Source organism: Hippocampus guttulatus, chromosome 4 (genome assembly GCF_054856545.1).
Source record: "Hippocampus guttulatus isolate MCC_2025c chromosome 4, RoL_Hgut_1.0, whole genome shotgun sequence".
Taxonomy (NCBI): Eukaryota; Metazoa; Chordata; class Actinopteri; order Syngnathiformes; family Syngnathidae; genus Hippocampus; species Hippocampus guttulatus.
In genome coordinates this window covers 20877217-20900281 of record NC_141264.1, presented here as the reverse complement: position 1 = coordinate 20900281, position 23065 = coordinate 20877217, and the positions used below count along the sequence as shown (strand labels likewise).

The 23065-nt window shown below is 42.8% G+C and overlaps 1 protein-coding gene across 8 annotated transcripts in view; it reads right to left on the bottom strand.

Annotated features, from left to right (window-relative positions):
* Positions 1-23065, bottom strand: part of mef2aa (myocyte enhancer factor 2aa) — a 66491-nt gene that overhangs the window by 18877 nt on the left and 24549 nt on the right. For 4 of the 8 annotated variants that reach the window (XM_086109160.1, XM_086109159.1, XM_086109162.1 and 1 more), the window contains exons 3-5: positions 16776-16979; positions 1646-1777; positions 1442-1576 (exon numbers count right to left, since the gene is read on the bottom strand). In XM_086109160.1, coding sequence (XP_085965286.1) covers positions 1442-1576; positions 1646-1777; positions 16776-16979 — 471 coding nt within the window. The remainder of the gene's footprint in view (positions 1-1441; positions 1577-1645; positions 1778-16775; positions 16980-23065) is intronic. The other 4 variants (XM_086109164.1, XM_086109165.1, XM_086109163.1 and 1 more) reach the window with 2 other exon arrangements.

The window sequence follows — 23065 nt, the reverse complement described above, 5'->3', positions numbered from 1 at the left end:
CTCAGATTTCTGTAAAGAAAAAAAAAAGAAATTGTGCAGATTAAAATAAGTTGCTGGTGTTGTGCAAAAAAAACAAGACCGACGTTAAAAATCCAAAAAGTTGTACGCATTTAACGATCAAAAAGACACTAAAAATCCACTAACTCAGAATTTGTTCAGCGAATGAATCACCTTAGGCTGTAAACACACTCGATTAAATTTCAGTGCTAATCTCAAAAGACAATTTACGGGAGAAACAAAACAGAAAACAACATGCATTCAGGTGATCACTTTGGCATTGCAGCGGTCAGCGCAACAGGTGCAGGTTTTGCCTTTTGAAGCATCTGTGCGTGCATTTGTCAACATAGCAGAGAAGAATTGTGACAGCTCCGAAAATGGTGACGCATTGAGTGACCACGTGCTGACAAAGGCAAGTGTCAGTGATTAAGAAAACAAACCAAAACAACAAATCGTTCCAGCCTGAATCCAGTGGGTCAGTCGGCGCGTTATTGTGACTTTTGTTAATGGCAAATTGGTGCTCTTCATGTCAGGAAGAGAATATACTCTCAGGAAATGTGATAAGATCACACAGATTCAGTCATTATCGGTCAAATATAATGTTACTAAAATGCTTTAGGGGCTCCATGTTTAAACCTCTTGCTATGTTTATTTGTTCGCCACACAGGTAAAATGGTCATGGGTCAATGTGACCTACTGGATGTTTAAACATCAGAAAAGTAAGTCGATATACAGTGTAGAGAAGGGAAATAAATAGGATTTTTTGGGGGGGGGGGGGGCAGACTGAAAAAAAACCCAGACAACCAAAAAATGAGTTTTACATAATCTTGTCTCCTTACTATAAAATAAAATATCTAGATAGCCATGTATGGGGTGTTTTTGGAAAATAAAAAATGAAAATTCTAAATACCTAATATGTAACTTTGTGTTCAATTGTCATCAATGAATTTTTTGGTTTAGCAATTTTCAGAAATTACCCACTGTGTACACAGGCCATTGTATACTCCCAAGAAACACTGTATGAGTGGGTGGAAATTAAAAAAAAAAAAATCAATAAAAACATTAAAACATGGTTTCAAATTGTGTTTTCAACATTAAAATAGCTTTTCTATGTTTGCGAACTAACAGGAGGAAGATTCACTGCCCCCTTTACGAGATGCACATGGGCCTCATGGAGCTAATTACTCAATATGGAAAGACCGTAAAAACATGACAAATATGATGTGATCTTATCAAGGTGCTTTGTGAATCAGTTGCAGAATAAATCAATACAAAAAAATCCAGAAATAGAGACGTTATTCTTTTTAGAGAGAGATTTTGGGCAGGTTAACGAAAAGACAAAAAAAGTTAAGTGAACAAAAAAATCCAAAATAAAGTAAAAGAGAGAAAATCCTTTGTGGCACACAAAGCCAAGCAAAAATATTATTTTTTTAACAGTACTTACAATTTTATGATTTCTCATCATATTATCAAACTCCTCATTAATTTTTTTATATTTTTCTTCAGTGTGAGGAGTGAGGACATACGAGGCATCGGGGTCCGGGCTATCGCAACCTCTGTGTTCTTTCTTGTTTAGCGCCTGCAGTGAACATCGACATAGAAACAGCCATCAACACAAAACAGCAGGGGACAGGAGAAAAGTACTTACACCACAACGCTTGTACATTAAATCGCTCTCTTCGCTTAGTTTGCCGAAATGGTCGTCGGTGAGGGGGCTGTGCCCGAAACAGTCTTCGGGATCGGGGCTAGCACAGTCATTATGGCCTTTGTTTCTTAATTTCTGAAAGGAAGATGCACAATTGGGAAATAAACACAAACACAAGACAAGTCATGTCTCTCGCTTTGCAGAACAACAGAGTGAATCAGTATTTTACATGGAGAGGTCATACACCATGCTATAAGCTAATTGCAGGTGATGGTTTCGTGGAGGGTTATGCCATCCTACTCCAAACAATTTAAGGGACAGTTCTTACTGTTAGAACATGACCAATAAGGATTTTTTTTAAACCGATGCCTATTCGGATATCTGGCAGAATAAAAATCCAAATACCTGATTAATCAGCATTTTTTTTAAATGAGTAACATTCATGGTTACAACAATATCTATAATATTGAACCCACAACGAACCCAGAATATCGGAATTGATTGTCATTGCACAAAATAAGAGTAGACAGCAATGAAATTCACTGAACAGTAACGAACCATCTAAGAAAGAAATCTTTGATGAAAACGAAAAAGATAAGGAAGGGGTAGGGTGAAAAAAAAAGAGCCACAAACTATGCATCCTATAAGGGAGGGGCACAGTATGGGTTTGGAAAAAGAACCATCAGCAAACATAGTGAAAGAAAAAAAAACAGATATTGAAGACTTGCACATGGGATGGAGTGTGTATCGTGTGGGGGCAGACATATTAGTCCAGACACATTGCCATGTGACAATGTTTGATTGGTGCACTTTGACACGAAATCTCAGAAGGACAGGTTCATCTTTAGCTTGTTATGTTATGGCAATTCATGATTTAGGATTGATTGAAGTTTTTAATTTGGACAGTCAGTCAGTACAAAAAAACTTGATACGGTAATATAAATATTCCCGACTAAAACACCAAACACTAAACATAAGTCATTTTTTTTCTCCTGCCCTTCCCACTTTGAAACCAGAGTTTCCTCCTTTTCTCTGACTATGGGGTTAGCATTTTTATTATATTTTACTTGTCGGAAGTGCAACCCCCTCTGTGCTTATGAAGATCCCACAACACAATGCGTTTCCTACTCGGTGGGATCTTAATCCCTGCGAGTAAAATACAGTGCGTCTGTAAAGCTGTCACAGTGCTTCGATTTTTACACGTTTTATGTTATGGCTTTATTCCGAAATAGATTATTTCCAGTCTTTCCCTCAAAATCCTGCACACAAAGTCCCATTATGAAAACTTTTTTTTTTGATATTTTTGAAAATACTGTATATTAATCGATGAGCGTACTCTCGGTTTACTTAACCGTGTTATTTATTCATTTGTTATCATTGAATTGATTTACCAAAACAAAAAACAATAAAACTAAAACCAAGAAAAATGGATACATCATCAGAGACGATTTGTGTGTACCATTCTAAGTGAAAAATAACATTTATTTCAAAATGTGGAAAAAGTGAAGGACTGTGAATATTTTGCGAATGCACTGTGCAACTAATAATCATATGCCGCTAAATATTAGCGGTGGTGAAATTGTGCTTCCAGGAGTAGCGAAGCACTCTCACGACAAAGTCGACATAAAAAAGCCACGTGCTGCACTGCTCCTCATTACCGCTGTGAATAGCGCCGCTAACAAGGCAGGCTGACAGCATGTGACAGCTTGTGATACGGCAGCGGACGCACATCAAAACATGATTTATGGCCACCTCTCAAGCTTCCTCTATCGGGCGGCTGCAGACCCCTAGCAGCGAGCCGCTCGTGCCAGGCAAGCTTCTAGGGGGGGTAAGGCCTCGTGCGTGTACAGGAAGGTCGCCGACTCCTGCACGTATCGGGGTCATTGTGAGACCACCCATACACACACTAATGAGACCTCAGTCTCGGCTTCTTGTCTTTATCACCCGACAAAATGATGAAACTAGTGTGTGTGTGTGTGTGTGTGTGTGTGTGTGTGTGTGTGTGTGTGTGTGTGTGTGACACCCAAAACATTTGATGGCAAAACAATTTTTTTTTTACTGATGTAACTCTATGAAAGGTGCTGTGAGCAATGATGACACTTGTTTAATGTCAGGGACTTTTTGTACATACCGTTCACCATTCACACCATGAACTGTCTCATCTTTTAGCAAAGGGCACACATTTTCCACGACTCACCACAACACATACTTTTAGACCACCCATATACATATTCCATTCATGTGTGAGATACCTAAGCTTGTGTGACTTCATACATGACATGTTGGCATTTCTCTACCACATAATCAATGTGACAAAATGAGATTTACTTTATCGTCTATTTAAAAGCTGTGCTGATATCAAATCCAAAGCGATAAAACATTGCTATCTACAGGGATCCGGTAATCATTACAGTGGTTTAGAAGCCTGAATTTCACAGGCAAGCGGAACTCTGAACAGGAATGTAGCCCTATAACTCTAACTATCACCTCCTAACATTATTTAGGGGGGCTAAAAGTGACTGCTACAAACCTAAACCCATAATCCTAATCCGGATTCCCAAACATTAACATTTCTGAACATAAATTGGCTGCTATCACCCTATCCTCCTAGTCCCCGAAACCCAATCCCAAACTCTAACCCAAACTTTATCTTAACCTGAGCATAACCCCAACACCCAACCTTCTGACCCTGAGCGCAACGTCTGAAAGTTCTGGCCTAAGGTTGACCGCTATAACCCTAACCCGCATAAAACCCTCCACTCAGACTACAGCCACAATTCTAGAGTCCTAAACAAAAATTAAAAAAATAAAAAATAAAGCAGAAGCATGAAACCCCCACTCCCACCAGATTTTGTTGGGGTACGGCATTCTGCTGATGTGTACTGTTTGTTTCTGTTTAATTTTGGTTCCCACCAACCATATGTTTGAGGTCTACTGCACTCAAGAGATACTGCAGATAGAATAGAAAGGTTGGACCGGTATGTTCCCAATCCCACCCAGTTCTTCCCGACTCGAGTGGCCACATTGACAACAAGAGACAACTGGCCCGCATAATGACTGGGTCTCACTGAACCACACAAGAAATCAGACCAGTGTGGTACAAAGCGGTGACATTCCTCTGGTTCTAAGACAACGCCTTGCTGCTTTATTTCCTGTTTACCGAGCACAGGCCCTTTATAGTCACCCCTCCTTTAAAGGCCTGTGTGTTTTTCTGGCCTTCCACTCTGCACTTTCTTCTCCCGCCTGCCAAAAAGTCTGATGTGAACCTGCACATTTAAAACTCCATCCTACTCATTATGGGAATATCTCGGTTGTGCCGGTCCAGGTTCCTCTTTCACACAACAGCATTCTGCACATACCCACAAGCCTGAGCCTTGTAGGGAGGGCTTCACAACAGAGGAACAAGAGACAAGTCCAAGCAGTTGTGCACAGACATTCAACATAAATCATGGCAATACTGTACATATTATTTTTTAAAAGGCTATATAAAGCCGCGATTCAAAGTATTGCGTATGCGAGACAGCTGCTGTGCATTAGTTCATCAATGAAAGTTAGTGTGAACTCTGCTGAGGCATCCTCATGCATGTGAGTGAGTGACGGCTGCAGGGAAGGTTGGGGGTGGGGGTCCTGAGCGTGCTTGTAAATCTTTGCCGAATGACTTGGCATGTTCTGCATGTCATGCAGTGACCTCCCACACTTCCCAGTAAATGGATCACTAAAGCAGCACATGGCCAAACAGGTGTCGTACCTCCGAAACCCTGCCAGAACCTGGCACCCACCACCGTATCGCCCGATCTAAGTCAACTGTGCAGACATGACCACAGAAGGAACAACTTGCAGACCCTGAAAGCTATTTGACCTATCTGCATTTTAAATGCAAAACTTGCCCATTACTAAAATTACCCATGCAAAATGTAACTTTTTTACAAACATATATGCAAGGGACAATGTAACTCAAATGTGTACATCAAATGGTCCTCCCGCAAGCGTCTCCAGTAGGTCCAAAATACTGCCGCTTGCCTCCTAACTGGAGCTCTTAGTAAGGAGCAAAGAATTCCAATTCTGGTCTCCTTTAACTGGCTCATTGTACATTTTTTTGAGTCACATGTTGTAATGTCTCAGAATCTATCACTTACTTAACGCAATAGTAAAGTCATAATTTCAGTGAATATTTCTCATGAGTGTCAAACAATGAACTGAAAAACATCCAACAGGACACTCACCTGCTTCTTGAGTGAGGTACTTTACGACCATTTTACTCAGATGCTCTCCCTTCTCTCATACTAAAAGAGCTTAACACTGTAACTTATTTATGTTCTGTACAATGCTGGGACTGCATTGAAGACATGGGGAGGAGAGGCACATATACAGGAGTGGATGGGTGCATGTTCTTAGAGACACTAGCTGTTTTTCCACAGCCCTTACCCCAGCAGTGCCATGAATTGGCCCCTGGCATGGGGACTTGCAAAGGTAGCATGCTTATCCTCATGACATCACCATTGTGTCCGGGCGGTTCCATCTAACGGGCTTATCAAAGGGCTCTTTTGAATTCAAAGGCACTCGGAAATCAGCAGCTTGGGAGGCAGCTGATAGAGGAGATTTATCTTGCCAAGGAACATTGCCGTGCTTATATAACACCAAGAGACTTTCACAAGAACCGTGTTCCAAATTCCCCTTGCTGCGCTGTTCTCACTTTGGGAAAATTTAAAAACAAAACAGAAAAAAATAAAATTTTGTTTATTTATTTATTAATCTGTTTGTTTGTTGGGGGGGGGGGGGGAACAAGACACAGCGTATCAAGGCCAATTTTTTAAATGTTTGGCTATTATTACGCAACAACAACATTGCCAGACATATCCCATTCAATCTCGTGGTACTTAAAGATGATTGAGTGGACTGCTATCAGGATATGAGGCTGGAGTTATATACTTGCTTTTGGCTCGCTCTATTGTCTCGATCATTAGTGTCTAGGAAGAGCTAAGGGAGGGGCCAAGTTCTGAGCGCAAAATTTTAAACTTCAGTTGGATGTGACAAAAAAAATGACTCCAAAAATATAATGAGACACGATTGCTGTACCTTCAGCCTTGGACACACCACAAAGAAGATAAACAAGACTAGGTGATATTCAGGGGTCACTATTTACAAATTCACCTGTTTGCGTTTTTTGTGGGGGAGGTTTTTTGTTCACTGAAAAACTCAACTATTCCTACTTTTTGCTCAATGACAATTAAAAATATGAAACAAGCAAACAACGGTGGTCTCGGTATGACAATTGTTTTTTATTTATTTATTTTTTTACAAGTGGCGAAAGCGACATCCGCACTGGTGGAGAAGAGTTTAAAAATGGTCTCAAAATGTTTTGGCATTACAGTTTGTGGTATATTTACACTTGATTAATGGAGGCAAATACAAGCATTCTCAGAGAGGTGTCCAATACTCGGTGGTTGTCTTTATTTGTGACAGGGCTAAGTCCGTGTCTGCAGTATTTAGCGGGGGGTTTACTGTACGTGGATTTGATGGACAGGATTGGCAATTAAAAAGCAACTGATTTGATTGAGGACTGCGAGAAGCCACGCCTGCTCTGCGACCATCGTGGATAAAGACTGATGCGACAAAGCTATTGCCCTCCCGCAGCCACCAAGAGTAATCATCAGCCTGCGCATTTCCACTGTGAGACGGGAGGGAATTCAACCGCAAATGAATGAAAGACACGCCAATGTCATCGGCAGAATGAGATCATGGACTGTGGCACATTAGAAATTAACGGCTAGGTTTACTTCCAACAACAGCAAAATAACCTGAACAAGTTGGAACACGCTGCCGTCGACCACCAACCTACACTCACATTCCTGCGCTGGTTCATTAGACGCCGTTTGTAAACCTGACATGTCATAATTACGTTTTCGTATACCAACATTTCAAGTCCATAAATATTAAATAATGAAATGAATTTAAAACATAGGCGCAATGCAGCATGACTATGTCGTCTTATACTGTGCATTGCCATTAACATCAAAATGATGTTTGCTGGGAGAGATACATTTCAAAACTGCAACATGTATACTTTCGATTTCAACCATTTTCCTCCCTCTTCCCTCCGCTGGTCATTCAGTGGATCATGAGCTACCAGGCCGCTTGAAACCATACCCCCCCGCCCCGAACTGCAATCCTTGCCGGCCTCTAAAATATTCATAAGGACAATTAGGAGTTCCGATTAAGTGAATACGGTGAGCCGGTGTTGGGCGGCAGAGAGGGCAGGAAATGCCAGCAGGTCATCTGTTCTGCAACACTCTACACCCTGACCGCAGACCCGAGTTCTCATCAATCTGCGACGGGGTATAGTTGGCATGGTGCCACCCCATCCCAGCAGGCTTTGCTCTGTCCTCGCCCCTGGCCAGGAGGAGGTTGGCTGCGCAGCGGGAACACCAGGAGGAGGGGGGCACAAGGGCGAACTGGTTGTTGCTAACTCAAAAGACACCGCTGTGTATTTCAGGCCCTCATTGAAGGTCGCCGAAGAACACAAGGGTGGACTCGGGGCTTGTAGTTTAATGATCTTTTAACAGCTTTGCCGACATCGTTGCCGCCCGACTAGATCCAATCAAATTAGGTCAGCCCGATCTTGACCTACTTCACGTGGTTCATGAGACACCGGTTTACGACTGGAGACACACTGCTTCCAGTTACGTTGCGGATCCCGCCGTGCTGTTGCAGCTCACGGGTTGCATGTGTAGTGCGTGTCCTGTGTTTCTGCTCTGTAAACAAGACTCAACCACAGACATCCATCCATTGTCTATACCACCACATCCTGTTCAGGGTCGCGATGCGGCTGGAACCTATCCTAGCTGACAGAGGGTGAGAGGTGGGATACACCATTGGAGTGATGGCCTGTCACTCACAGCACTGATACATACGAAACAGGAGCACCAAACGAAAGTCAGTGGACTGTAGTTTGGGGATCCCCAAAATAATGTGAAAAAAATATTTGCATTGAAAAGGTGCATACCTATGCTACATATGGAAACCAGTGTGTGTGTGTGTTTCTCAGAGAACAAAAGTTGTATTATGACAGAACAGAGGCCCATCTTTGTCAAGAAAAAAAAAGTCTACTTTCAGAGAAAATAGGCCCCTTTTTTTTAAGAGAGTGAATGAAGGCATCGTTTTATTTTATTTATCTCTTCTTCCTACTTTTTTTCCTACTTTGTTTTGTGTGTTTTTGTATGCCACAGCTACGGGGGGGGGGGGCATCTTCATTTCTGTTCATCTCCATTATTTTCTTTAATCGTTTTACGTTTAAGCTACGGAGAACCAGCTCACCCGCGTGAATTTGGGAATTTCTCAATTGTGAGACAAATAAAGGTTTTCTTATCTTAGGAAAACTTACCTTTGGAAAAACCCATTTTATCCAACTAATCTTAATACAGGTATGATTTATAATCTGGTCACAATTGGTAGCAGCAAAATGAGTTTGCCCACCCCTGGTTTAGACAATGCGTTGCATGGAAATTAGTTGTTCAGTACTTCCATATTTATGCATAATAAACTAACCAACGTATAATAACTTGACATAGGCCAGAAATTTTTTTTAAAATAATCATTCAGTGGATAGAATGCATTTTAAATACTATTTGAGGGGAAAATGTGCAGGGAGACAAGCATTTCCTATTTGGAGGCAAAATAGATCCGACATAAAAAATTTGCGTGACAGCTAACTAACTCTTACAAGAAAAAGAAGAAAAAAAAAAGAGCCACTCACACTTGTTGTGCTTCCTTTCATTCTGCGCTGTGCAAAAAGACCCTCAGTGCAAAATGAGACATATGCAACATAGTTGAGAGGGTGGAAAAGAAGCAGTGACATCAATGAGGCATGATGTGTGCCAAAAGCAGAAATCTCTTGGCAGTAACCTGGTAACAAGCAGCGTAATACACAGCTGAGACATAATAACGCCGGGTGAGGCCCTATCGGGTGTTAAAAAAATAATAATAATAAAGAAATAAAAAGGAAGAAGTTCACAAAAGAAGGTATGCAGTGCAGGGATACTGTAACAATTGCAAGTCGGAGCTGCATTTGCGCCTTTGACAGACTGCTTTGTGGGATCACCACATGAACAATCCAATGACTGTCTCATTGCCCTCAGCTAACTACAAGGGAGGTGGATGAATCTTCCCGCACCCCCAACCACCCCCACCCCCACTCAAAGCCCAAAGGGAAAGAAGTCCTTGCCCCATTAAAAGTGACATTAGAAAAAAAAACACGATTTGGCTCACGACAGAACGTGGAAACGACAACTGTGGCATTACATAGAACACGTTGAGACAAGTTTTTAAGGAACCGTTTTCAAAATGGCCATTTCTAAATGGCCCCCAGGACTTCATTACCTTTCATTCCAAAAACTTGATTTCAAGACACAGGCAAAACACAATGTCAAGTGCAATACAAAAATGTTTTTATTGCAGTTTAGAAATGATGGAAAGCCTTCCATTTGACTCTTTTTAATGTAATTCTCTGCTCCTTTCATTTTTCCTCCTCCAATGCTTGCCCTCTTCAACAGCCTCAATTTCCGATGAGCCACCAGCACTGGGATAATTGATCAATCACACTAATTGAAGAGTCCGGACAGCTAGCCTACAGTAGCAGATGTGCCAATTTGCATTCATTATGATAAAAATGAGCCTTAATAACTGTGCCGCTCAGGTTTTGATTGACAATTTAAACACCCGCCCACCAGCGCCAACACCACTACCACTAAACCTTGACACAGCTCATTCAGTAGCATTAGATGGTCAGTCAAATTATATATATACAGATTTCATAAAACAGAAACAGTTCATGATTTATAGATTGCTAAATTTTGCAACAGTTCTCAGCTTCAAAGGCAAAATTAAATATATTGGATGCGGCTTGAAGCCATTTTAATATCGTGTCTACTTAAGCAAACAGCAAGCAAACTGAGTCCTCTATTCATGTTTGTTGTTTGGATAATCAGAGAGTTTAAATGTCATGAATGTAGCAAGTAAAATAAATAAATAAAAATAGGCTCGGTGCTCAGAAAGCGAAAATGTGGCTGCCATTCTCTTAACGGTCAGAATTTACATTTTGCATTGAATGATCTATACAGGTCCATCTATAACACACACACACGCACACACACGCACACACACAAAATTGTTGATAACAATCGTGATATGAAAGCTAATGGGAGCTGCCTTATAATTATAGGCTCATTTCCTCTTACTGACGAGGTCATGTGAGCGGGGGCTATATGTGAGCTGTTCCTTTGTGAAAAGAGAAGGAATTGTCCATTTTCCCCTCAAGGAACAATGGCCTGCCCTATTTATTATGGGGGAAGATAAGACAAATTTGCCTATGAATGATCGCCACTTGTTTACGTTCACAATTCATCAGGATGGAAGACACGCGAGTGAGCCACGAAATGCAAAAATCTTTGAATAACAGTAAAGGCCATTCATTTATCACAGCAGATCATTTGGCATTTTGACTCCTATTGGATTAAGGCCCATTCACTTTTGTCTAATTTCTATTTGATTACAGTTAATGTTGACTATGCGTGCCTGCGAACCATTTTAATTTGACGACCTTGATGGCTCTGAGAGACTTCTGACCAAACAAAGTGAAGTTTGCCGTGCAATTTGAAAGGCTTTGCCTGTGACTTACAGGCACCCCTCTGTGTCCACCATCACGGTGTGAGGTTAGAAGTGAAGCAAGGGCAAAATCTCATTAGCTCCACACGGGGAGAGAGAGAGAGAGGAGGAAGAGTGAATATTATTAGATTAATCTAATGACTAACTGCAGCATTTTCATTTGTGGCACAAAAAGAATTCAATAAGAAACACAATTGGGGCAGTGCCATTAAAAACCTGTCATGAGGGCTTTCCTGCCTTTGGGACAACACCGAGGCAAAGAAATGCCGCACAAAAAAAAAAATAACTCTTCCGAGAAAACTGCCAACCTACTCAAAAACACTCAAAGAACTTGTTATTCCCCCCCCAAAAAAAAAACCCCGCTCCGGTAGGTCTGTGACTTTTTAAACCATTGTCCATGAAGGCATTTTTTGTTTGAATGCGTTTATAAACACCAGTTAAGATTCTAGCACAAGGCCCCAAGATCCAAGGGAGATATTGACAAAAAAAATGACTTTTTCATTGCTTTTATACAAACAATTCTGTCTCTGGAGTGCTTGACAACACAAACAAAAAATATACACAACCAAGAAAAGCTTTTGTGAGCTATTTCCCAAAACGCCTGTGAGCATAGCAATTCTGAGAGTTTGCCAGATTGTGACTTAACAGTGCAGCGAATTTCCAGGCACATTAAAACTGCCTCTACACCCTTGCAATGGGTTGCGAGTATGACTTGGTAGCCAGCCTGGGCAAAATCTGACATTTTCAAGCAATGACTAGACAACACAGAAATGCTGTCACATCAGAGGCAAAGGCTGCAGCGTCAGAAGCACAGATCCGCATTACAAACAACGTGAACAGCATTTGCTTCTGGTAAGCGGCAAATGCTCAAATTGGCACAGAAGATCATTCAAGCTCCACTCTCTCCCGTCATGGTCAAGAAAGACGCAATCAGGCTGAGTTTAAAAAAGAAAAAAAAAAAAGTAAAAGAGAGGATAAAAGAAACACAATTTAAGAGCCCGCCAATAGTTGTGTCAGCCAAAATGTGTGGCTCATTATTCATTTGGGGGGGAAAAAAACCCTCCAAGTCAGGACAACTGTTGTACAACCGATATCAATCAGGACAAAGGAATTTCCCTTTGTACTGTATTCCATTAAAAATAGAGCAAAACGTTGTCGTTCCGCAGCCCACTCGACTCGATCCTCAACTCTATCTTTGCTTTTGATTTGGAGAACGCGGAGATGGAGCTTTTCCACTGGAGTGACTGACACACGCGAAAGCACTCATCCAGTATCACTCGCACAGACAAAAGGGGAAAATCCCAGCCGACTTCTTCGCTTTGGATTGCGAGCCAAGTCTGAAACAAAGTCCACAGTCCTCCACTGGGTTATCAAACTGCGGGCCAGACTCGCCTCCATCCATGTGTGGGAAAGCTCGAGACATGTTCTCCCACACTGTAGACTTATCTGCAGATGCTACTACCATGCAGGTATGTGACCTTTTTGATTTGGCTTCTCACCAAAGGCCGATCATTCCCGTGAAAGGTCGGCGTCGACCCGTCAGCCTCCTTGCTGTGCACCAACAGGCACATGACTGTTTACACCGCAAAAGTCTGCTTTAACGCAATCAAAAAATTTAGATAAGTGTCTCGGAAAAGTGCCCTCATGTGAGGCTCATTTCTGCTGACAAACAGGGGAATTTGGATTCTTGTCGAAAATTGCAAGCGGGGAGCCTTTCTAATGAGATGGCATAAAAGGCTTACGTTTGGATGCTGTGCACAAACCAATTTCAACAGTCGATCGGCCACCTTTGACATGGACGAGCGAAAGGAGGTTGTGTGTGGTGAGGCTCTGGAGTGGAATGGCTGGGTTATTTCTGCTCTGCTTCTTCACTTCTGAGCGGTGACCGTGTAGCCGGTAGGCAGATGGGTCATGGGCGGGGCGTGATTTTTCCGGGACGACGCTGCATTGTTGTCGCCTTTTGTGCAGCAGGGAGAAGCTTCCTTGAGAGTCGCCAGAAGGGCTGCAATCAGCTATTTGCTGGTTCACGTGCTGTATGTAAGAAATCTTAGCGGTGTGATGACGTGACTTGGACCTGGATTGTAAAAAGCCACCAAAAAGCTGTAATTTTGTCCACGTATTACCACTCAAAGAACCAAAGTATCAAAGACCTTCTGTCCAAATGAGATGAGATGATGTGTTCATTTTCAGTAGATGGGCCTATTGTGTTGTTGTTTTTTTACAGGTCTGAAAAAAAATCTATCTGATGATTGCTACTGGCTCAGAAGGTTGCTGCTCGAATTATTAGTGGTACCAGGAAACTAGACCACGTTAAGAAGAACGCTCCAAGCTTGACAATGACTTTCTGTAAATCAAAGAATAGATTTTAAGACCTATTGGTCTTTGGTCTTGGGCCTAAATATATTCAAGCCCTTTTAGTTCATGATGAGACTTCGAGACCCCTCAGGTAATTGAGTGCAAGTTTTTTGAGCGTTTCCAGAGCCAGACTTAAAGTGAAGCATTCAGTTTTTACACTCCTCAATTTTGGAACAATCTTCCCAAAGAGCAGAGCTCCACTCAGTTTGAGTAGAGGGTACATTTAAATCTGGCCTGAAAATCTTCTTGCTCACTTCAGCTTTTGCAAAAAAATCAATTAAAAAAAATCAAAATATTTGTTTCATCATCTTGCTTCTATTATGGGAGCATTGAATTTGATTATCTGTGTGACGTAATTTTACGATTTAGTTTTATTTTTGTCCAATTATGCCGATTTTAGTTTGGGATTTCATTTTGATTTGCATGTTTTCATTTTGGGCGGCCTGGTGGACGACTGGATGGCGCGTTGGCCTCACAGTGCAGAGGCGCAGGGTTCGATTCCGTCTCCGACCTTCCTGTGTGGAGTTTGCATGTTCTCCCCGTGCCTGCGTGGGTTTTCTCTGGGTACTCCGGTTTCCTCCCACATTCCAAAAACATGCGTGGCAGGTTAATGGAACACTCTAAATTGTCGCTAGGTCTGAGTATGAGCGTGGATGGTTGTTCGTCTATGTGTGCCCTGTGATTGGCTGGCGACTGATTCAGGGTGTGTGTACCCCGCCGTTTGCCCGAAAACTGGGATAGCTGTGATAGGCTCCAGCACGTCCCGCGACCCTTGAGGATAAGCTGATCAGAAAAATGGATGGATGAATGGAGGTTTCCATTTAATTTTTAAGAACTATTTCTTTGCCTCTGTAAAGCATGATGGATTTGCCTTGTGTGTAATAGTACTCCATAGATCGACTTGTATCGCTTTACATTGTAATGTTAAAACAAAAAAACCTCTGTGGAAACCAGATATGCAAAACCAAATGTGTGGTGGGACTGGTCAAACTTTCATTTTATGCAAAATCTTGAGAAGTAAAATTGAAGAAATTTGTGGTCACAACTTACATAATAAGCAAGGCATGCGCCCATTTTTGGGGGGTTTTTTCTGTTTCCTTAAGGTGAGCCTTAACTTTTCGTTACGGGGGCCCCGATGAAGGGAGTGACTGCACGAGTCTCCTGGCTTGTCAGAGAGCACTCTGCTGCAGCCCTGCCAAGCAGGTAATTCACAAGCAGCGGCAGCGACGGCGGCGGCATGAATAAAAGATAATGGGCCACAGCTGACTCTTCTGAGCTACATGTAATGTCTCTAATTCCACAGAGTAAAAGCCTTTCATGAGGTGCAATAGGTGACAGATTTCCTCCCTTAGAACCCGGATATCTGCTAAGTGGGTAAAGAGAATTATTACAGGAGCGCATTGGGCATTTTGGACGAGGGAAAAAACGGTCTATGTCTATTTTGCCAGTCGTGACATTATTTTGTGAGGTTATGAATGGCGCGCAAAGAACTCGTTTGTGCCTCAGCACGATATGTGACCTCGTGGCACAAGAGGTACACCAAGTTACAGCCATCATGGATTTTATACTTATGGGCTATAAGAAGGGATGGGCGGTATAAACGGTCCAAATTTGGCCCAAGGTAGGGATTTTCATCACACCAGTCTATCGCATTATGTTATGACATCATCGAGAAGAGCATTTCTCATCAAGCCACCAATTTTCAGAGTATTTTTTGATGTTGTTACTTTTATATAGAAGAAACCTGCTTTCTATTAATTAAATGACGGCATTTTTATATTCTGTGCCATTTAAGAACAATGAAGGGAAAAGACAAAGCCGTGTTTTGCACTCGAGTAATGTTTCATTGAAATTTCATTCTCACATTTCACACACACATTTTTCTGTATTTCTTCTATAATTGCAATTTTGCAAGAGAAATAATTTGGAAGTAGCATTCTTAAGTATTTCATGTTTGTATTGAAGAAAAGTTGTTGCTACATTGCCTTTTCCATGGGTATATGGTACCTATTCAGAAACCGTTCACATTGAAATCTACACACCATGGCATATACCGCAATAAATACCGCCATACCGTCTATGGTTCAAATTACATTATATTACAATATGAATTTTAGGCCAAATCGCCAAGCCCTAGCTTGAGGTGTTCTTTAATTTACTTTTGCGCAATTATGGAGCTCAGCATGTTCTACCTTTAGCAGAAATGACCATCTTTCTTGCATAATGTCAAAACATCGAGTAAAACTGCTTTTTTTGGGTGCAACTTCTGTGTTCCATCCATTTAGTGCTTGTTCTCCTTCGGATCGCAGGTGATTTGGTTGGACAAGAGGCAACGTATAGCCCGGAGTGGTCACCAGGACATCACTGAGGACATGTCGATGACTTTGTATCCACACTTGTGGATACTTCAGTGCCTATAATGAAGCCGAGAATCATGTCTTTGAAATATGGGAGGAAGGTGGAGTGGCCAGAAACTCCAAACAGTAATGCCAAAGCTTAGATTCGAATCCTCAATCTCAGAACAGTGAGACAGAAGCGTGTTTTTCCTGAAAATGTATGTTGAATTTCCAATTATCGCAGGTCCACTGATTGGAAACATCATCTTCTAAAAGCAGCCTGCCATTTGTGGGGCACGTAGACTCTGCCAGAAACATTTTAAAAGCTGAGCTAATACTGAATTTCGACTGTAGTTAACATCACTTTAAAAAAAAACGCACACTGAGGACATGTCAGCAACAGCAGAAACGGTATCTTTTGGGAAACAGATTCCTCATCGCGGTCAGATAGATTTCCTCCACCGGTTTGTGGACATGAACTTATCAGGGAGTGCAGACTTCATGTGACATATAGTGAAGAAAGAAACTTCCACACATGCCTCATGTCTAAAGCATTAGTAAAGCAATATTATCTGGGTAATGGATGTTAATGAGGGAATATTCCAAGGCTTTGAACCCAGTACAAAATGATTATTCCATGTTAAATGGGATTTACTGCTTTATGTGACAGCTACATGAGCAAAAGAATCGATGGGAGCGAGTGGAGATGCGTGGCTGGGTTCTTTCCGCACGTGAGGTCAGTTGACGCACAGAGTGGGAAAAATAAATAAAAATACGCTCACCTCCACAATGTCAGAGTTGGTTCTGCTCTCGTGGGGCTCGTTGTACTCGGTGTACTTGAGCAGCACTTTGTCCATGTCCGTGCTGGCATACTGAAACAGTTTGTTGGAGCTGTTGAAAATGATGAGGGCTATCTCACAGTCGCACAGCACGCTCAGCTCGTAAGCCTTCTTCATCAAGCCGAACTTCCTCTTTGTGAAAGTAACCTGGAGAAACAAAACACCAAAACCGTTGACTGCAGAGGATTTTATAAAACGCACAGCTTAATTGCAAAAATAACGCTACAGTTGAGCGGCTAAACAGCAAATAGAATTGCTACCAAGTAATCAAACTGATTACATCTTTCCCTATGTTGTTCTTACAGTCTCATTCCAAAACTGATTCAATTACAAACCGAAGACCCCTTTTTCGTAGGGAACCTCAAAAAATCCATTCCAATTGTTGTACAATTCGGAATGTAACCAAATTCCTGGTAAAATTACATTTGCGGAGGGTTCCAAGCACCTTCATTGCATCCCTCACTTCAGTTTGGTGAGAATCAAAAAACTGACCCCCACGTTGGTGTTTTGCTTTTTCTTTGGCTTATTTATAAAACCTATTCAAAATGACTCAGCCTCAACAAGCACAGCCAGAAAGGGAAAATAGAAGACAAATATACAAAACTCATTTCGGCCGGTTACAAGCGGCCGAAATGAGTTTTCTCCGCAGGGTGTCCGGGCTCTCCCTTAGAGATAAGGTGAGAAGCTCGGTCATCCGGGAGGGGCTCAGAGTCGACCCGCTTCTCCTCCACATCGAGAGGAGCCAGATGAGGTGGCTTGGGCATCTGATTCGGATGCCTCCCGAGCGCCTCCCTGATGAGGTGTTCCGGGCATGTCCCACCGGGAGGAGACCCCGAGGAAGACCCAGGACACGCTGGAGAGACTATGTCACCCAGCTGGCCTGGGAACGTCTCGGGATCCCCCGGGGAGAGCTGGAAGAAGTAGCTAGGGAGAGGGAAGTCTGGGCTTCCCTGCTAAAGCTGTTGCCCCCGCGACCCGGCCCCGGATAAGCGGTAGATGATGGATGGATGGATGGATATACAAACCGGAAGTTGCATTAAATACTGTTAGTGGACTCCCAAAATTCCATTTCAAGACTTTGTTATTGTTCGCTTATTTTATGAAAGTCCACAGTTGTCTTTTTGAAAACTAATTACCAAATAGCGTGCGTCAAAATACTTATTCTGACACTTGTCATATACATGTAGATTTTGTGGTTTAAAGACAGTAAAAGATCATTTCTATTTCTAAATAATTATTTCAAAATGTTAACAAAAAAATATGTATAAGAAACAGTTGTGAGCAGAAATCTTAACATCCTAAAAGTTTGGACAGGCGATGCGACAGGTAACAAACTATGTCGTCCACTAAAAATGATGGTGTCGTTCCAAACTGTCTAGTTAAGAGGTCAGGGCAAGACGCACAAGTCAGCGAGCTGAGTCAGAAGCGTCCATACATTACTGTAGCCACTGACTCCATATACGGAAAGCTATCTGTGTAGCGCAGCACAAGCCTTGTAACTTGAGCTCTCCGATGGGACATTAGGTCATCCATCACTCCAGCTGGTAAATGGAAGCCCCACCTCAAAATGCCCCCCAAGAAAAGTGACTTTGTCCTAGGACCACTCCCGCAAGGTGAAACGGGCTTTGTTCAATTGGAAAAAAAGGGTGGAAACTGTACTTCTTGGTCCTTGTGGTAGCATGTTACAGATGTATTTTTTAGACGCCCGGAAACGGTTTTAAATTGTGGAACAAAAAGAAGACATGTCTCATTTAAAAGTATTGACATAACAAGCAACTGCCTTTTGCCTTAATAGATTTTCATTTTTGTTTACCCATCCCAACTTCTGCTCCCCCCACCCCCATTCTGATATGTTTTCTTTCCACCACATTTCTGCAATTCGGTCTTTGTGAATGTCTCTCTGATGGCGGCATCAAAGCGGATTACCATCTGAGGGCAGACAAGTAGACACGCACAGAGACACAATATCAGGACACTTTCTACCCGTTGAGAGCACCTCGCACTCCTAACCACCGCGCTCGCTCATCTGCGTGTCTTTTTGTTTGCTCAACCTAGCGGAACGCGCACGTGGGGGGCGAGCTTCACGTGAGGGAGGGAAAAAAACTATTAACAAATTGTCCGCTCTTAGCAGATGAATGCGGGGCTTTAAGCCACGGAGAGAAGCATGCAGATTGAAATGCCGAGGCGTTGGGACTTCGTTCCACCTGGATGGGTGGCAGAGTGCTGAGTGGATGGCTGCTGAGCCAGTCACTTCACTTGCCTCCTTGCCACAGACACAAAAACAGCACAATCATCTAATACTGCCGTGAGAGAAGGACATCTACAGACCATTGGCCATCACCAACGTTGCGCCCACAGGCACCAGGTAACCCCCAAAGACCACTTGAGTTGCCCACCAGCCTGTTCTTTAAAAAGGAAAAAGATCACCAGTGATGGGAAATTATTTTCTAGGAATGTTCTAGAAGTGATTGTTGTGAGTGATTAGAAGTGACAAATTCATATAAGGAACAATAACATAAAACGCTAATTTGAGCACATTCGTTGTTTCATCAGTGTTATTTCAAACTGGTAACCCTTTGCATTAATCAGGACTGAAGAAGGAGCTCTCTGTTTTAAAAAGGTTGGTGGCCACTGCTCGACAGTGAGCTCAAGCCGACGGAAGGTGGAGGTCGCGTGCTTGGGAATTGCTATTTTTACGGGTTGTTGTCAAGGCAACATCGCGGTGCATTTGTTCTGCAAATGATTTGTAAACTATTTCTTTTTAGGCGTAATGTTGTAAAATGTGTTTAAAATATATGAAAGTGCTTTGGAAATCACACTTTATGATATATTTACAGTTGAAACAATTCCAAACATTTATATTTGGGGCGTCAATGATAAGGATTTTCGCGATTTGAGAAAGTTGAGTTGGCATGGGGTTGCTTACCGCATGCCAAACGGAAATGTTTAAATGCATCTCATAGATTCATTCGTTAAGACAGCATATTATAAACCTTTATGAGGGCATCTGTGGGGTCAATGCAGGAAGAAACACACACAAACATCCTCGGGGTAAATGGGAAACACAGGGTTCTTCACATCCCCAAAAATAGGAGACTTTTGACATCATCATCAATCTGTTTTGATGCCATGCTCTGACCCAAATTGGATGACGAAGGCAAAAAAAAGGCTTGGCAAAGCATCGCCCATCTGTTTTTGTTCCCTGCTTTCATTCTCATTCATTTGAATTCTCGAAAAGTTTGTCAACATACGAGCACTGAAATGACCTAAAAAAAACACAGCTTCACACCAAAATGTGGAACTTAGAACTTTTTTTTTTTTAACAAACTTTGGCACCATGCTTGCCCTAATGCATACCCAAGATGCTTCAGATTGGGGCTTCCTGTTCAATTTGGGTCTCAATCCTTTTACATGTTGTGATCAACACGTCCACACATTTTCATGTTGATGAGTAACGGGGCCCAGCTCTCTTTCTCTTTCTCTAATTTTACCCCTAAATACATTTGCGCCAGGGATGGTGAGTTTTCAGATATGTTGGGGCTTCCCAAAAGGAGATTTGTCAAAATAATAATAAACAGATTCCAATTTCTGATAATTCCTACACTCCAATACTCATAATTCCTATCACTATGTGCACTACAAATAGGCACAACTTAGCCACCCGCACACCCACAAACGTGCACGCACACTCACACACAGCTGATGTGTCAGTCAAAGGGTCTATCAATGTCATTCCTGGGGCGGAGGCACCACAAACGAGACAAACAAGACATCTGGGGCTGTGATTGCAGCTGTGACTAGGCCATGGCAGAAGATGCCAAAGTTGCTAACACCTTCGAGGGGTGAGAAGCTGGAAGTCTTATTAGAAACATTGATGGCAGACAAGTGGATTGAGGCACAGGGAGAGAGAAGAGAACACTAGAGAAGAAGAAAGAGAGTGAGAAAGGGAGGTCGAGCGCTGGTTGGCAGAGTGACCTTGGCCCTCTATCTGCTGCTGTATGCCGTCCACTATGTCTGTCGGTCCCTGTCATCTCTATTGGAGACGGCGATGAGCGCCCATGGATAACCATGGGAACAAAACAAATGAGGGTGCAAGGGTCTTGTTCTGGGTAGAAATGACCTTGAAACAGTAGAGTGACCCAGCCAGACAGAAAACGAGATTGACATTTCCCAAACTTTGGTTGGAGACAAAAGAAAACGGTAACGTGAAAAGGACCTTTCTCAAATTCACGTACAGGTCGAACAGCAAGATGAGCTTTTCCTGAACTCGTCTTAGAGACAAAGGAAAATAACTCAAATGTGGTCAAAAACGGGAAGACCAGCCTTTCCCCAAATTGGGATTCAAGACCAACAAACGGGTAGCACAGCCAAATCTAGGATATCCATCCATTTTCTGATCCGCTTTATCCACACAAGGGTCGCAGGGGTGCTGGAGCCTATCCCAGCCGTCTTCGGGCAGTAGGCGGGGGGAGGGGGGGGGGGGGGAACACCCTGAACCGGTTGCCAGCCAATCGCAGGGCGCACAGAGACGAACAAATATCCGCGCTCACACTCACACCTAGGGACAATTTCGAGTGCTCAATCAGCCTGCCTTGCATGTCTTTGCAATGTGGGAGGAAACCGGAATACCCGGAGAAAACCCACACAGGACTGGGGAGAACATGCAAACTCCACACAGGGAGGTCGGAGCTGGAATTGAAGCCGGTATCTCTGCACTGTGAGGTTGATGCGCCATCCAGTCGCTAACCACTATCTATCTAGGATATGAAGACCCAAAATAGCAATACCAGCCGTAACCAAACTCGGGTTCTGGGGCCAAAACAGATCCAACAGCACAATTATTGTTTAACATGTTGGCACAATTTTTTCAATATGGAAGAATTTATATAGCTGCCTCTCCTGGAATCTGTTCTGGTTGCTAGTCAAAAAGGTCATCTTCACTAACACCATAAATGACAATCAAGCATTGGCGATGCTGCTGGATAGTCGTTATATAACATTCATTGGCAATCAGTGAGACAATCTGGCTTGATGACTCGGGCTTTTGCCGAGTGCCGGACCATCACACGCATCATTGTATGAGGGGATGTGCAATGCATCCTCCCATACAAGACGTGTACGACAAGATGTCTGCGGCCTCAAAGACTGAACTTTTTTTTACTTTCCATTACACAGTGATGCTGCCACGGAATGGAGCAGGTATCTTGTTCAAGGATACTTCGAACCGCACCGATCGAACATGCAACTTTCAGTCATGTGTTCAGATCAATAAAACAGAGCCTGTCTAAGGATGGCAATTACAAATCGCAGCTTAAGCCTCAAGTAGCAACATACTGAAGAGCGCCATTGTCATCTCGTCATACACCAGAACATGACCTTGCAGTGGCACCCTGAATTGAGATGAAGACTATGTCACAGACATTTAAAAATTACAGACGGTGCCTGAAGAGAATAATTTCTGATCCTGGCAGGCTAAAAGCTGAATGCACCTAGATTTACGACACCGTACATTTTAGATCAGCCTTTCTTGACCTGCAGGTACAAGACCAAAACAGTCAGCTTTGAGGAATAACCACAAACCATTCTTAAATTAAAGACCGGACAAGGGTCTTCTGAAGAGTGTTTTCTGTTTGGTACTTTGTCGCAGACGGCGTGAATACCATCCAGCTCTGCAGCTAGGCCAGACCAGAGTTGCCGAGGAGGATGCTGTGCGCCCTCCTGACCTGCTCTGCTAAATGAGAGGGTGCTGTGGCCGTTCTTAATTGCTACCAAACACATGACAGAGAAAGGGTGCTGTTTGTGGTTTTGGGGGGGGGGGGGGGGGGGGGGGGTCTCAGCCCAACTGCCAAATGTTGGGGGGGGGGGGGGGGTTGTCTGACTACCACTGCTGCACAGCACTCCTGCTGCCTCATCAATTTTTTCGGGCAAATCTGCAGGGTGGTAGGGGGAGCGCATCTGTAAATATGACAAAAAAATGTCACAGTCCTTGTTGAGCTGGTTGAAACTTTCGGGAGGAATGTCTCTCTGCATCAATGCAAACAAAGACAGCTGCTGGACTCCGGATGGTAGTAAGGCAGGAGGGAAAGCTGCGATGTACTGTCGGTAGGTAGGGAAAGGCATTTTGATGACAGAGACACTTTGATATCACATCAGCAACGTACAAACAATTTTTGTTTTTAAGATTCCAAATAAACACGAACCACAACCTGATCTTGATCGAGTTTTGTAATATT